General features: G+C 41.7%; 1 protein-coding gene across 1 annotated transcript in view; it reads left to right on the top strand.

The window, feature by feature from the left end:
• The window catches only part of Atp10a (ATPase phospholipid transporting 10A (putative)), a 212,117-nt gene that overhangs the window by 70,829 nt on the left and 127,682 nt on the right, over positions 1-13,606 (top strand). Inside the window, exon 2 of the mRNA XM_085841695.1 lies at positions 9,843-10,047. Coding sequence (XP_085697821.1) covers positions 9,843-10,047 — 205 coding nt within the window. The remainder of the gene's footprint in view (positions 1-9,842; positions 10,048-13,606) is intronic.

Raw genomic sequence — 13,606 nt, 5'->3', positions numbered from 1 at the left:
TTTAGCCAATGGATTTTTCTTCTTTGTTTTACTCACTCAGTTTCAATTGGCATGCCAAAGTTCCACCTATTTATGGGGTACCATCTGATGTTTTGACAATGAACATTGGATAACGTCCTGTCAGAGGGAGCACATGGGTCTTGCCATTTACTTGTATCTCCTTGGTGGTAAAAAGTTCATTCCATTCTCCTAGCTTTCTTGAAGTATATGTCATTGTTATCCAGAGTCTTACAGCTATGCAGTACAAGACTGCATTCATTTCTCTTGTCTAACTGAAACTTAGCACATGTCTACCAAACTATTCTTCCTCCAACCTCCCCACTGACTTATGTCCACTGCTTTCTTTTCTGCCTCTCTGATCTCCCATCCCTTCCTCATCTGGTGTTGCTTCCCCCCCACCCCCCCCTCTTCCCTACTTTTGTGAGATCAACTATTAACAATGTGAGATCAGAAAGTACATTTCATGCTGATAGTTTAGGTGATGGTATTTTTAGTAGTTTTAGAAGGCTCGGTTCAGAAGAGCCACCCGCCAGCGTCATCTTTCACTGCCTCTGATTTCATGTCAGCTCCTGAGTCAGTTAGCACATGGTGCTGAAAGCGCAGATGTTTGAGCTGTGGTAGAAGGAAGAGCCGTCCCAGGTGTTATATAACACGTTTGGCTCAGGTTTCTGCTTCGGATTTTGCCCATTCTGTTTCAGTGATGAGTTCGCACCTACATGATTTTTAAAATATGTTGCTCCTGTAAATGTTTACTTAATAATTCATTTTCCAGAATATTTTTCTTGGATGCTTCAATGCAACACCTCTCAATCAGGGCCAGTTCTGATGCCTGAGAGGCTTTTGGCAATTTCTACAGCTGACTTCTCCAGTTAGGAGGAAGGGTGCTGGCAGTCTTTCTGAAGTCAACTACTACCTGGCTCCCAGCTACTGGGTAGGCCCAGGCAGTAATATGGCTGGTTCAAAGATAGCCTGGGCAATTTATTGAGACCCTGTCACAAAAGTAAGAAAAAAATAAAGAAAAATAGAAAGAGAGGCTATATCTCAGTAGTATAATACCTGTTTAGTATGAGTGAATCCTGAGCTCAATATCCAGTCCTGGGAGTGGGAAGTGAAACAGAGCTGCCCAGCTCAGAATGTCAGTGGTGTAGCAACTGTGAAACCCTTTAAAGCTCTTCTCTTATTCTAGGCTTCCTATCTCCCTGTTTGTTGAGTAATGAGGGTATAGAACGTTTAGATAACTTGAGAAGTGTAAATTTCTGTTTCTTTTGGACTCCACCTCTTTATCTCTGGTTTTTTGTTTCTCCATTTTTCCTCTTGTAAACACAGGCACACATTCATATATATCTACACTTGCCTGTCTGTTCATCATCTGAAAAACAAATCACATGAGAGGATTTCCTACCTCAATAGAAGGAAACCATCTCACATTTTGCGAGTCTCTGTAAACCAAGAGATCACAGACAAGGTTGAAATAGAGCAAAGACAGTTTTATTTGAGAGCAGATTAAGGTTGCAAATTTGGAGATAGTGGGTATGCGCTTTGTCAGGGTCAGCAAGTGAAGCCTGATGCTGATGTAGTGGTTGTACTTGTATATTCTGTGGATCTCTGAAAACTCAGCATCCAGGATGAACTGAAATCTGTAGCACTTTTCATATCCTGTAATGGATTGTTAGGTTCTGAAATGTCTGTTGGTGGTCTGTCTCCGCTCAGTAAATCTCTATAACCTACCTGGGGCTTTTTGTAAGCATTTATTCCCTCTCCCCACATTCAGCAGTCGTTGGCTTTTTAAAAAAAATTAAAAATTATTATTTTTTTTTAAAATCCAGTTCATTTCAGGGTGCTTGGGAGGCATCAGAAGAGCTGATCTGAGTGATGGGCTCTGGTCCTTGTGCTTTCCATTTTCTTGGATGCCTCTTCTGTGGACCTTACTATATGTTTTACCTTTAAATTTACCAGGCCATGATGTACTTTGGAGTTTATAAACACATCTGGCTGCTTATAAAACAGGACTCATGGACACATCCAGGCATGCTTGGCCAATGGAGTTTCTTTTGGTTTAATAAATGCAATCACTTTAGTGGTAATGTGCGCACTATGTCTTAGCAAGATGTCTTAGCAGGAAATACAAGCTGACAGAGACCAGAAGATACAAGATCCCTGTTGTTACATGGATTGCAATTAATAGGATAAAGAGAAGACCCTAACCATGTAGTCATATTTTAATGATTATGTTGAAGATGTACCTCTCTGTTGTATTTCATTGAAATCATGTGAACAGTTGCAGGCAGTGCCTTTCTCGTAAACAAGACATGTTTTAAAAGTGTGCCAGCTTTTGTTTTAATCCCATACCACAAATCAACTATACGAGGTAACTCCTGGATCATTTGTGGGGCTTCTAACCTTATTAGTTAAAATGAAAAAAAAAACTTGCTTTAAAGGCATCATTGGGGAAAAGTCACCCACAAAGCAGCCTGCAAGGTGAAGTCCAGCTGTCAGGTGCCAGGAGAGGGTAAAGTGTATAGGGCAGGGGTTATGGGTTGTGGGAAGTCTGGTGTGAAGGGGCAGGCTTGCTGGGAAATTGGAGTAGCTTAGTCTCCTCTGTTATAAATCAGGAGGCGAGGCATTCAGAACTCAGAGCCTAGTTCTAGGGATGAGTCACATCTCAGAGGAGAATGTGTATGCACCTGGCTGTGTGGCTATAAGTGAAAGGATGGCCAGATGGGAGCAATCACTCCGAAGTCAGTGGCTTTGTAGAAGAATCCTGGGAGAATACATACCACATGGTACTCAAACCTCAGGTCTGTGGCTTCTTCTGCAGTCAGGTTGGATTTGTCTAAGGAGAAAGCAGAGCTCAGAGCTGTCACTCAGGAGAAAAATACAGCTTTCCACCTAGAGAGAACTTCAGAGGGAAGTGTCCAGAGTGGGAGGATACAGTGGAGGACTGTCCTTCTATAACTACAGTTCAGATGGTTCTGGACACCTGTGGTCCTGGGAATAATGGCTTATCTCTCAGTCTGCTCAGGCCTGTTTAAGGCACATGTGCCAATTTGTAGCACAAACTATAATTTGATGTCTTTTGACCTTGGATGAGGTTCCTCCGATTGTTTACAAATGTGTAGGCATTTTTGACTAAAAGAACTAGAGTTGCTGTGCCTCTCAGGTCCTGGGATGTTCCTTTCAGCTGCCTTTGTTTTTGTTTTGGTTTTTTGTTTGTTTTTGGTTTTTGCTTTTGTTTTTAGCATGCATAACAATATGCTTTCTCAGACTGCACCAGTCTCTGTCTGTACAATGTCAAATAGGCAGGGGAGGTGGATTTTCTTGTTTAGCATTTTCCAAAGTCTATGTGAAATGTCCCTTCTTTAGGCCTTCAGATCAGATGTGCTTTTAATAAGGTCAAACCTCCTTCGCCATCATGAATCCCAGAGTAACATGTGTTTGTGACAATGGACTGCTCAGTCTCTTTAGAATCATTGTTAGGACCAAAAGAGGGTTTCTTAAGATTCAGGTTGGAGAGCGCACTGTGTGGTGACCTCATCTGGTGTGGTGTGGAGGGAGCTGTGTTCAGTTTTTTGGTTGTAATTACTGCCAGGACTAAGATGATGGAGTCTCGGTGCTGAGAGAAACTATGATGTAAAGCACCTAGACCAGCTGGTGTTCGCTGTAGACCTCAAATAAAAGCACTGATCCCTCTGCAGCATCCATGGCCCTTGCTGAGAAGGCTGTTTCTGAAGAACAGTTGAGTCTTTCAAGAGACTAAACAGTCTGATATATTTGAGTGCTGAGTAAGTCTCTGGGGAGATAAATGCATGCCAGATGTTTGCAAGGATGACCCTGTGTGTTCACAGGTGAGTCACTGGGAGCTACAGTTTCCAAAAGCTAGAGAATGTGGCAACTCCACACACGCATTCCAGGACTGTTTGCAGCTGCATTCTCTCAGGCAGGGTTTGTGTGCAGAACGCACAGCATTCTAGTCTTTTGCTTTCAGTGGCCCCAGGGCATGGGTAGGCACCATGGAATCCTATGCTCGCCTTCCAAATGTGGACATATCCCTCACCCATTTGGCTTCATTTTGATGCTGTAGTGCTTCCCAGATACCTACAATCTAGGCCTCACTGTGAATCTGCTTTTGGTCTTTCATAGTTCTAGTCTGCTGCTGTCTGTTCTCTCAACACTCCCTAACCCTGTGATCAAGGCTCACCTCTGCCTGTATTCCCTCCTCCCCCCAACCCCTCCGGGCATCCTTCTAAGGATCTCAGAAGAGACATGCATGGGTGTTTGTAGTCCCAGGCAATGTTTATGGACATTCTCAGAAGCGTGGAGAAGCATGCAAAAGCTCATGGCACTTTGTGCTGATAACAAACACCACCGTTATGAAGAGGGACTGACTACCAAGTCCGAAGTGAGTGTGCTTTTTTATCCTTACTCCTTCCTGTGTAGCATAGAAAAACTCAGAGAGATGAAACCATTACATTTATAAATTCAGAGACCATGCTGGACACAGGGATAATGACAGTTCCAACAATTACAATGACTCTTCATGTACATGGAACAGCAATAGGCCACTAGTTGTAAGAAACATCAGATTCTGATTTCACCTAACAAAACAAACAAAACAAAACAAACCTTTTATTCCCTTACTTCTGAGGGCAAATAGCCTAATGTAGATCCTCATGAGAGCAATTCATTGAAGTAGAAGAGTAGTCTTTTATTTTCTGTATTAGTTACTTCTCTCATTTCTGTAATACATACCTATTAAGAGCAATGGAAGGAAGAAAGAGTGGATTTTGACTAACCATTTGAGAGTATAGTCTGTTGTGGTGCAGAGGCATGAGGCAGCTGGTCACATTCCATCCACAGTCAGGAAGTTCAGAGACCAGGTTACTGGTCCTGCTTTCTGAATTTTTCCCTTTATTTTGTCTGTCACTACAGTCCACAAAATGGTGCCAGCGACACCCAAGGAGGGTCTTCCTACATCAGTTAAACGTCTCTAGATATGCCTCGATTGACACTCCCAGAGGTGTGTCTCCCGGGTGATTCAAAATTCAGTTCTATTGACAATGGAGATGAACTATCTCTCAGTTTTTCTTAGGGTTTCCTCCATGCTTCATACTAGAAATAGATCATCTCTACTTTAGAGATATAAGTAAATATACAGTAGAGACCCCTCTCACTATGGAGACACTGGGGAGTCAGGAGAATTATATACAAAGTGAAAACCATTATATATATATATATATATATATATATATATATATATATATATATACTACAAAGGAGTAATATCAATTTCCTGGCCTAAGTAAAAGTGCTTTTAGCTGGATAAAGCAATTACTTTAAATTCTACATTACTTTTAATAGTCTTAGAAACATGATTTCTATAAATAAAGTAGTTTTAGCCAAGCTTAAACCAATGATCAAAATAATGAATTGGGAGAGCATGTTTTATTTTTTCCTTTAAGTGAAATTGGTCATTCTAATTCTTATAGCAGATTCCTTCAGCCCTGGAGCATCTATGATAGACAAATAAAGTTCAGATGGCAACATGTGTTGGATTATAAAGGGTTAACAACTTTTCTCTGGAAGAAAACTACAGAAACCACACATTCCTCATTTCTGTTTAATACCTTCACTTTCTAGCTGTGCAAACAGAGACTGAAAGGTGATGTCACAGGGATACAGATGATTGATGGCAGACTGACCAGGCAACATTTCTACCCCATTCTGAGGGTAACAGGATATTCACCTTCCTTGAAAGGACTTGCTTATGCTTGTAACCTTAGGCCTGGCTTTTTTAAGCATACAACATTCTATTCCTATTTTCTTCTGTTCTTTATTTTTATTACTATACTTATCTATTTTTTTTTTTTTAGAATTTTATACATGAGTACTACTTTTATTAAATTTCCACTCCTCCTTCTCTTCCACCAACTCCTCCTGTGACCTCCTCAAATTCATGGCCTCTTCTTCATTATTGTTACATGTATGTGTGCATGCACACACACACACTCACACACACACACACACACACCAAAAGCAACAAACCACTGAGTCTCTTTAGTGTTGTTCTATGTACATGTGTTAAGGGATGATTACTTCGGATTGGATGCTAACCTATCAGGGAGCTCACCATTGGAGAAAGTTGAATTTCTCTTTCAGCTGTCACTGATTGCTTGTAGCTCTTGTGGGATTTCTCCCATCTTCATCAGTACACCCTCTGGTGTTGTCATGATGCATGTCTTATTTAAGCATCCATGTTGTTAAGATGTAATGGGTGCCAACTTCCTTGCTATGTCTAGGTAACACTGTTTTGCTACCCGTATCTTAGTCTTCTGGCTTACAGTATGTCCACCTCCTTTCCAATATGTCTTGAGCCTTATATGTAAAGAGTGCATTGTAAATAGATCAGTTGGGGCTGAACATACCACAGTCACGTATTCTGTGCAGTTTGATGAGTTATGCATTCTGTAATGGTCTCTGTTTGTCCTCTGTAATGGTCACCATTTGTTGTAAGCAGAAGCTTCTTTGGTGAGGAATTAGAGCTACACTTATCTGTAGGTATAACAGTAAGTATTTAGAATAGTTAGAAAGTTAATTGGTTTAGAAAAGAGGCAGAAAGTTAGCCTCTAGGGCAGTGGTTCTCAACCTGTGGGTCACAACCCCATTGAGGGAGAAGTTTAAGGACCCTTTAACAGAGGTCATCATTTAAGACTATCAGAAAACATGTTTCCATTATTCTTCATAACACTAGCAAAACTATAGTTATGAAGTAGCAACAAAAACAATTTTGCTTGGGGGGGTCACTATAACATGAGAAACTATATTAAAGAGATCCAGCATTAAGATGGTTGAAAAGCACTGCTCTAGGGCCTATGACATCTCCAGCCATCAGTAGTTGATGAATGTCAAGAAACACACACACATATTCTCTCTTGTAATTGCTCTCTGAACTTTCCTTGGGTTGACAGTTTTCGGTTAGTTGAATCTTGGTGTGCCTGGCTAACAGAAGAGCTGGTTGTCATTCCTCTGGAGTGACTATGATTTATGATGTGTGACCACATCCCAGCTCATGCTTCACAGCTGTACACTGTCAAGTCCCTTTGTTTATGTGTCATTTCACCCTCCGGTGAACCACACTTCCTTTTCATGACATAAATCTTTCTCAGGCGTGGACATTGTAAACCTATGTGCTGGGCATATTTCTTGTTTACTGCTTGGTATATATAGACTACGGAGCTGTCGGGGAGAGAGAAGAGGGGAAAAGAAGAAGGGAGAAAAGAGACTAAGAGGAAAAGGGAGCAGAGAGGAAGGGCTGGAGGGCCCTGGCCTTGGTGTAGGAGTTAGAGATGACATGTGTTGGTTTTATGGCTGTGTAATAAAAATCACACATATAAGCTGTTAAACACCATACAAACATGATCTCATCACACTTTCTATGGCCAGCAGGGATTAGCTGTATTGTCTGCTCCGAGTCTTGCTAGCTGTCCTCATATAGGAGGTTCCAAGGCTTCTGCATTTAGGAGAAGGTTTTCTTGTCCACCTCTTCCCATTGGGTAGGTCTGGGCTGTAATTAGACAGACCCCACAAAAAATTACAAAGACATTTAATCCCCATTGAAAGCGACTAAAAGGTGGGACACTGATCAATTAATTCTCTCACCAAATAAGGATGGAGTGATGGGTGATGGAGTGTCACTTCTACGTGCTATCTCATAGCTACCCATTTCTGGGTAGGGTGGGGAAGGGCACAGGGAATCTTAGTGTGATTAGTGGGCCATACAGTTCCCTAGGCTAAACATAGTAAGTCTATATATCACTACACTGGACATAAATGGAAGCATGTGTTGTTGTATGGGGTGTATGATCAACTACATGGGCTTGATTGGTACAGCCCACAGGGTGCTCTCTAGTGGTTGTGTCTTTCTTTGTGTTTATATTCCAGGATATTTAAATCTTACTTTTTAATGGCCAGTGCTGCACTTTGTGCATCGTTGGTTTGGTGGATCTTGAAGTAGTAAAACATAAGAAAATAGAGGTGTAAAATGGAGGAAGAGCCAGGAGTGGTGGTGTGTACCTGCAGTTCCAGCTACTTGAGTTTCTGCAGTAGGGTCATTTGAGTCCAGAAGTTTGAGGCCAGCTTGGGCAACAGAGCTTCTGTATCAAGAGACCGTGGCCCAGACTGAGACAGATGAGAGGAGAGAGACAAAGAATGGAAACACAAGAATCCGAAGGCGGCGCCTGTAGCAGGCAGCCCTTGAAGTTCGTGGGGATTTCCTCAAATCCAGTGTGGAATTTAAGGCAGTTGGATATATTCACAGCCAGCTCCTTACACTGTATACAAAACATCCAAGAAACAGTTAAAAGTGACATTTGTGTTGGATTAGAAGTTTGCTTTTCCCAGTGATCATATGAATGCCATAGTGAGCGCATTCTGAAGGCTACAGAGGTTGGTAACTGTAGTTGGTGTCATGGGTTTCTTCTTGATTCAGTGGGGAGAATGGACCTGGCCTCATGTCCATTTTGCAGACCAGATCCTGAATTGTGGCTTTGCTCAGAGATCATTCCCCCCCTGCAAGAGCTCTAAGACAACCCAATGTCTTGTTAAACAGGTGCAATATAATTCTAGTTTAAAGATTTTTAAATGATGTTCTTTTTATTTCTTGTAAATAAACATAACATAAAGGTTGCCAGTACAATTAAGTTACATTTTTGAAATAAAAAAAATGGCATATGACAAAAATCTGCCATTGTGACTATTTTAAGTGTATACTTTGGTAGCATTAATGAAGCTGTGCAGGACAACCATCATCACTATTTTCATAACTTTGCCATCACCAGGTAGCAACTATATTCATGAAGAAATATTTTTCTCCTCCAGTCTTTTTTTATTAGATATTTTCTTCATTTACATTTCAAATGCTATCCCATAAGTCCCTTATACCCTCCCCCCGCCCTGCTCCCCTACCCACCCATTCCCACTTCTTGGCCCTGGCATTCCCCTTACTGGGGCATATAGAGTTTGCAAGACCAAGGGGCCTCTCTTCCCAATGATGGGCGACTAGGCCATCTTCTACCACTTATGCAGCTAGAGAGCTCTGGGGGGTACTGATTAGTTCATATTGTTGTTCCACTTATAGGGTTGCAGACCCCTTCAGCTCCTTGGTCCCCCAGTCTTTGGTAACTCTTTCTTCCTCTGTACATATGCTTGTTATGAGTCCCTTATGAGTGGAGGGATGAGATAGTCCTTTTGAGAATTATTACTTCACTAATACAACATCTTCAAGGTTCACGGGCATTCTAGCTTTCTTTGGGTAATATTCCACTATATGTGCACTGTTTTTGTCTGCCTGTCCATCAGTGGGAGGATGGGTTGATTCTACATGTTGGCTGTTGTCATACCACAATGAACACAGGTGATCTCTAGGAATCTTTGCTTTCTCTTCTTTGGGGTACAGGACTGGGCATAGTCATTTTGACTACTTTCAAGTGAAGAAGCCCATGGCATTTATGGTACCCACAGTGTTGAACTCCCACATCATTGTCTCTATCTCCTGAACATTTTGTCAACCCAAAAGCACCCTCCTCACTCATTAAGCAGTCACTCTCCATCTCCCTCCTTCCAGCACAGTAGCTTCCCACAATCTGTCTCTATAGTTCTGTCTATTCTGGCCATTTCCAACAGTGATGCGCAGTTATAGCTTTGATCTTGTTTTTTTTTTTTTCTTTCTTTAAATAACTTTCTGTAGTGAAAAAAGTAGAAAAAATTTAAATGACTCTCAAGTACTCATTGGCCAAATTCAGCATAGTTGGATTTTGTCAACCATGTTAATTGAAGTCTCTCACTAGGGAAGAAAAGAAGTATGTGAATCGATACTGGAAAGAAATCCGAGTGGGCGACTTTGTCCGTCTTTGCTGCAATGAAATCATACCTGCGGACATTTTGCTGCTGTCATCCAGTGACCCTGATGGGTTGTGCCACATCGAGACTGCTAACCTGGATGGAGAGACCAACCTGAAGCGGCGGCAAGTGGTCCGTGGCTTCTCGGAGCTTGTAAGTGGTCTGCATTCTCAGAGCACCACAGGCAACTGTCTCATCTGAAAGCCTCTATTATTGGGCTGGACCAATTTTCCTAGTAACTGAGAGTCTGATAGCCCTTCTTCCTGCCTAAGCCCATGCTTAACCTGTTCCTGTGAGGATAGAGCTTTTTCTGACTGTGATTTCCAGTGTACACTTAACGAGTTTCTCAGAATGATATTTAGTCTTTGAAGAATTCTGAGTGAACATTCTGAAACAGTCAGCGTTTACTGAGTCCTTGTTCTAGGTCACCAAATGGCAGGATAGCAGAATCACGACCTGTTCTTACGTAGGTTGGGAACATTATCTCTTCAAAGGACCTGTTCAGTTCAGCCTCAGGGCTTCCAAAGTTGAGCTCTGCCTCTGATGTGTTAACCAACAGCTAAGAGTGGGGTTGAGTGGGGAATAGGAATGGGATGTTTTACCCACAAACAAGCTAAGAAATCCCTAAGGGGTTTTCCCATGCATGTTCTTAATAAGGGTTGCCCCTTCTAAGCCTATACAGGGACATCCAGTGCTAACACTGGATGAAATCATGAGACACAAGTCCCCAGACACCGGAAGTGTCTAAAAGGAAGTGAGGAAACCTCCTCCTGACCATACCTACTCTGTCTCACATTACCTGTCTGAGTCAGTCCTTCAGGTCTGGCCATTGCATGTACTGAGGATGCTTTGAAAAGTAGTCAAAGGAAGTGAGTACTGCATTCAAAGATGTCATTGGAGATTCCTTCTGCCGCATGGCGTCATCCTACCCACTTGCCTAGTAGATGTGGTTTAGAAACATAGTGCATCGGGCCTGGTTTTAGCGACTGGCTTTGTTTGATAGTTTATGGATCTGAAGGAAGGTAGAGCAGTCATTGTGGATGAAGTGATTCCTTGATCAGGGTTGCTGAGGGTCTAGGAGCCCTGCCTCCTACTTTTGCAATATCTTGCAGTTTATTTCATTCACCATCGCTGGCCGAGATGCCACTTCACACTCTGAGAAGAAGGCCTCAAAGAGAGATTAATGCTGAGACCTGTGGCAGGAATGTTTGAGCCAGCTGCCTCCATGGAGGTCACTTCATTACAAGCCTTTGCCTTAGTATCCTGCTCTTTCCTGCTTCCATCACAATTTTCCCGCTTATATTTAACTAAGAAACAAAACCAACAAAAAACCTCTTTGATTTTCTACCAGATATATTTTATGAAACCATAGACATAAAATTTCAAAATTACTGTATTGTAATGGCGCATGTTTATAATCCGGGCTGATGGAAACTGAGGCAGGAGAGGGACAGCTCAAGCCCAAATGGGCTATGTAAGAAGACATCATTGAAAACAAAATAACCATGGAAAACTTAATGTATATGTATAAACATATATAGAATATTACATATGTACATATATGTACACCCCCTACATATACATATACATATACATATACATATACATATACATATACATATACATATACATATACATATACATATACATATACATATACATATACATATACATACCAGACCAAAGTACACATTCATTTGTTTAAGTGGAGTTCTTTCATCCAGGGACAGGAAGTCTATCAAACCTGTTTGTTAGGGGCTCTTCCATGCATTTTCTGACCTTGCCTGATAATTATGCTTTCTGATGGTAGTTGTGTGAGTCCACATGCAGGGCAGTGTGTTAAGTCTTAGCAGTAAGCCAGGCTTATGTCTAGCCTGGGCCTACCTGGCCTCTTGTGTCCTAGAACATGAAACTCCTGCCTTCTCTTCAGGAGACAAGTAGATGATGTGTGGGGAGATAACACTGTGCAGCAATGACAGTTGCAAAGGACACAAGTCCCCTTCCAGTTTTCAGTGTCTCACCAGGAGGAAGGAAGAGGTAGGACCCAGTACAAAGAGCAGCACAGAAGTACTGCAGTGTGTAGAGACTGACGCAGACCTAAGTGAGCAGGTGTATCTGAAGTTGAGGGAAAGATGATGATATGTAGAGTCAAGAGTATAGTGGCCATGTTTAGCATGGTGGCAGGGATGGTCACAGACTGACTCCTTAGCTAACTCCAAAGAACTTAATCATTTCATGTCTTTTATTCTTCAACTTCTGAATTCTTCTAAACCCCTCTTATTTCTCAAGTAGCAACTGTGACACTTTGTAGCTCCATCATGTTTCCTATAAACAAGTCAGATGTAAGTGGTATGCTTAAGATTCAAAGTTGGTATGATGGGTAATCTTTTTAATTTGATGGGCTAGGGAATCTCCATGGAAACAAATCTTTGAGATGTCTGTGAGGGATTATGTGGTTCACTGAAGTGATAGACCCAGCTTAGCTGTGGGCAATACCATCCCTGGCCTGGGATTCTGGACTGACTAGAAAGGAGACAGCAAGCCCAGCACAAGCATCCCTCATGCTCCACTTCCTGACTCTAGATGTTGTGTATGTGACTAAGCTGCTTCACTTATCTGCCTCCATGATGGCCATGACTGCCATGGTAGACTGTATCTATAGAAGTGCAGAGATAAACCCTCAAGCTGCTGTCTGTCATGTGCCTGTCACAGCAGGAAAAGTAACTAATACAGAAGGTTGTTCTCTATCACCCTCTAGGGAGACTTGAGGAAGCAAATAGAACTGAGTCATAATCTACTCAAATTAGGTCAAACTAACAATTTAGGTAACTCTGACTTCTTATTAATGGTTTCTTGGACAGCAGCAAAATTCTCCAAGATGTATGCACATTTTGGTTTTCATATTGATGTATTTTTTTCATTTTCATGATTACTATTTACATACTATAATTCTGAAATTTATGTATTTATTTCCTTTATTGAAAGTAAAAAGCCATAAGTCTTTGTTTCTAAATGCCCAACAACTGACAAGACATGTGTCTCATAGTAGCATTGCAATGCAAGTTCTCTGTTTGTTTTTGCTTGCTTGTTTCTTTTGTTTTTAAGTCATAGAAAGATGAAGAATGAACCCAATCTTGATTCCTATAAGAGTCACAGAAATATTTTACCCATTTGATAGATAGTAAATTAAATTGGAAGGAGTAGACTGCAGGAAAACTTAAATTAGAAGGGATTTTTATGTCTGTATTTCTTTAATAACCAATGACCTTGCCATTTCCACAGGGGAAGGAGTGTGTCATCAGAGTCCAGTCAGGAGACAAGTCACACATGATTGCACCAGAGAAAGTCTATTAAGGACTTTTATGTGTTCTTGTGGTGGTAGTAATGGAGCATAGGATGCCTGTCTCACTGGCCAGGTATTCTGCTGTGGAAGCGAAAACTGCAGCGCACACGGGAAGCAAATGTAATCTGAGATAAGGCTGATGGGTAGAGGAGTGGCTGCTGCAAGCATCAGATCGAAGATAAAACACAGCCTTCTCTACTCAGGGCACTTCCATAGCCTATGGTGGTGGGGAGGGCTAATGAGGAATTGTACTTTTGGAACTTACTGGAAATCTACCACAGAGGATCATAGAGAGCTGCCAAGCTTGGATACCACGGGACCCTCTGATCACTGGCCACTGGGGAGGCTACACTCTATGTGTTCTTGAGG

This window comes from Mus caroli, unplaced genomic scaffold (assembly GCF_978045245.1).
Source record: "Mus caroli unplaced genomic scaffold, Mus_caroli_1 scaffold_8, whole genome shotgun sequence".
NCBI lineage: Eukaryota > Metazoa > Chordata > Mammalia > Rodentia > Muridae > Mus > Mus caroli.
The sequence above is the reverse complement of the archived record's forward strand: the minus strand, read 5'-3'. Positions and strand labels throughout refer to the sequence as shown.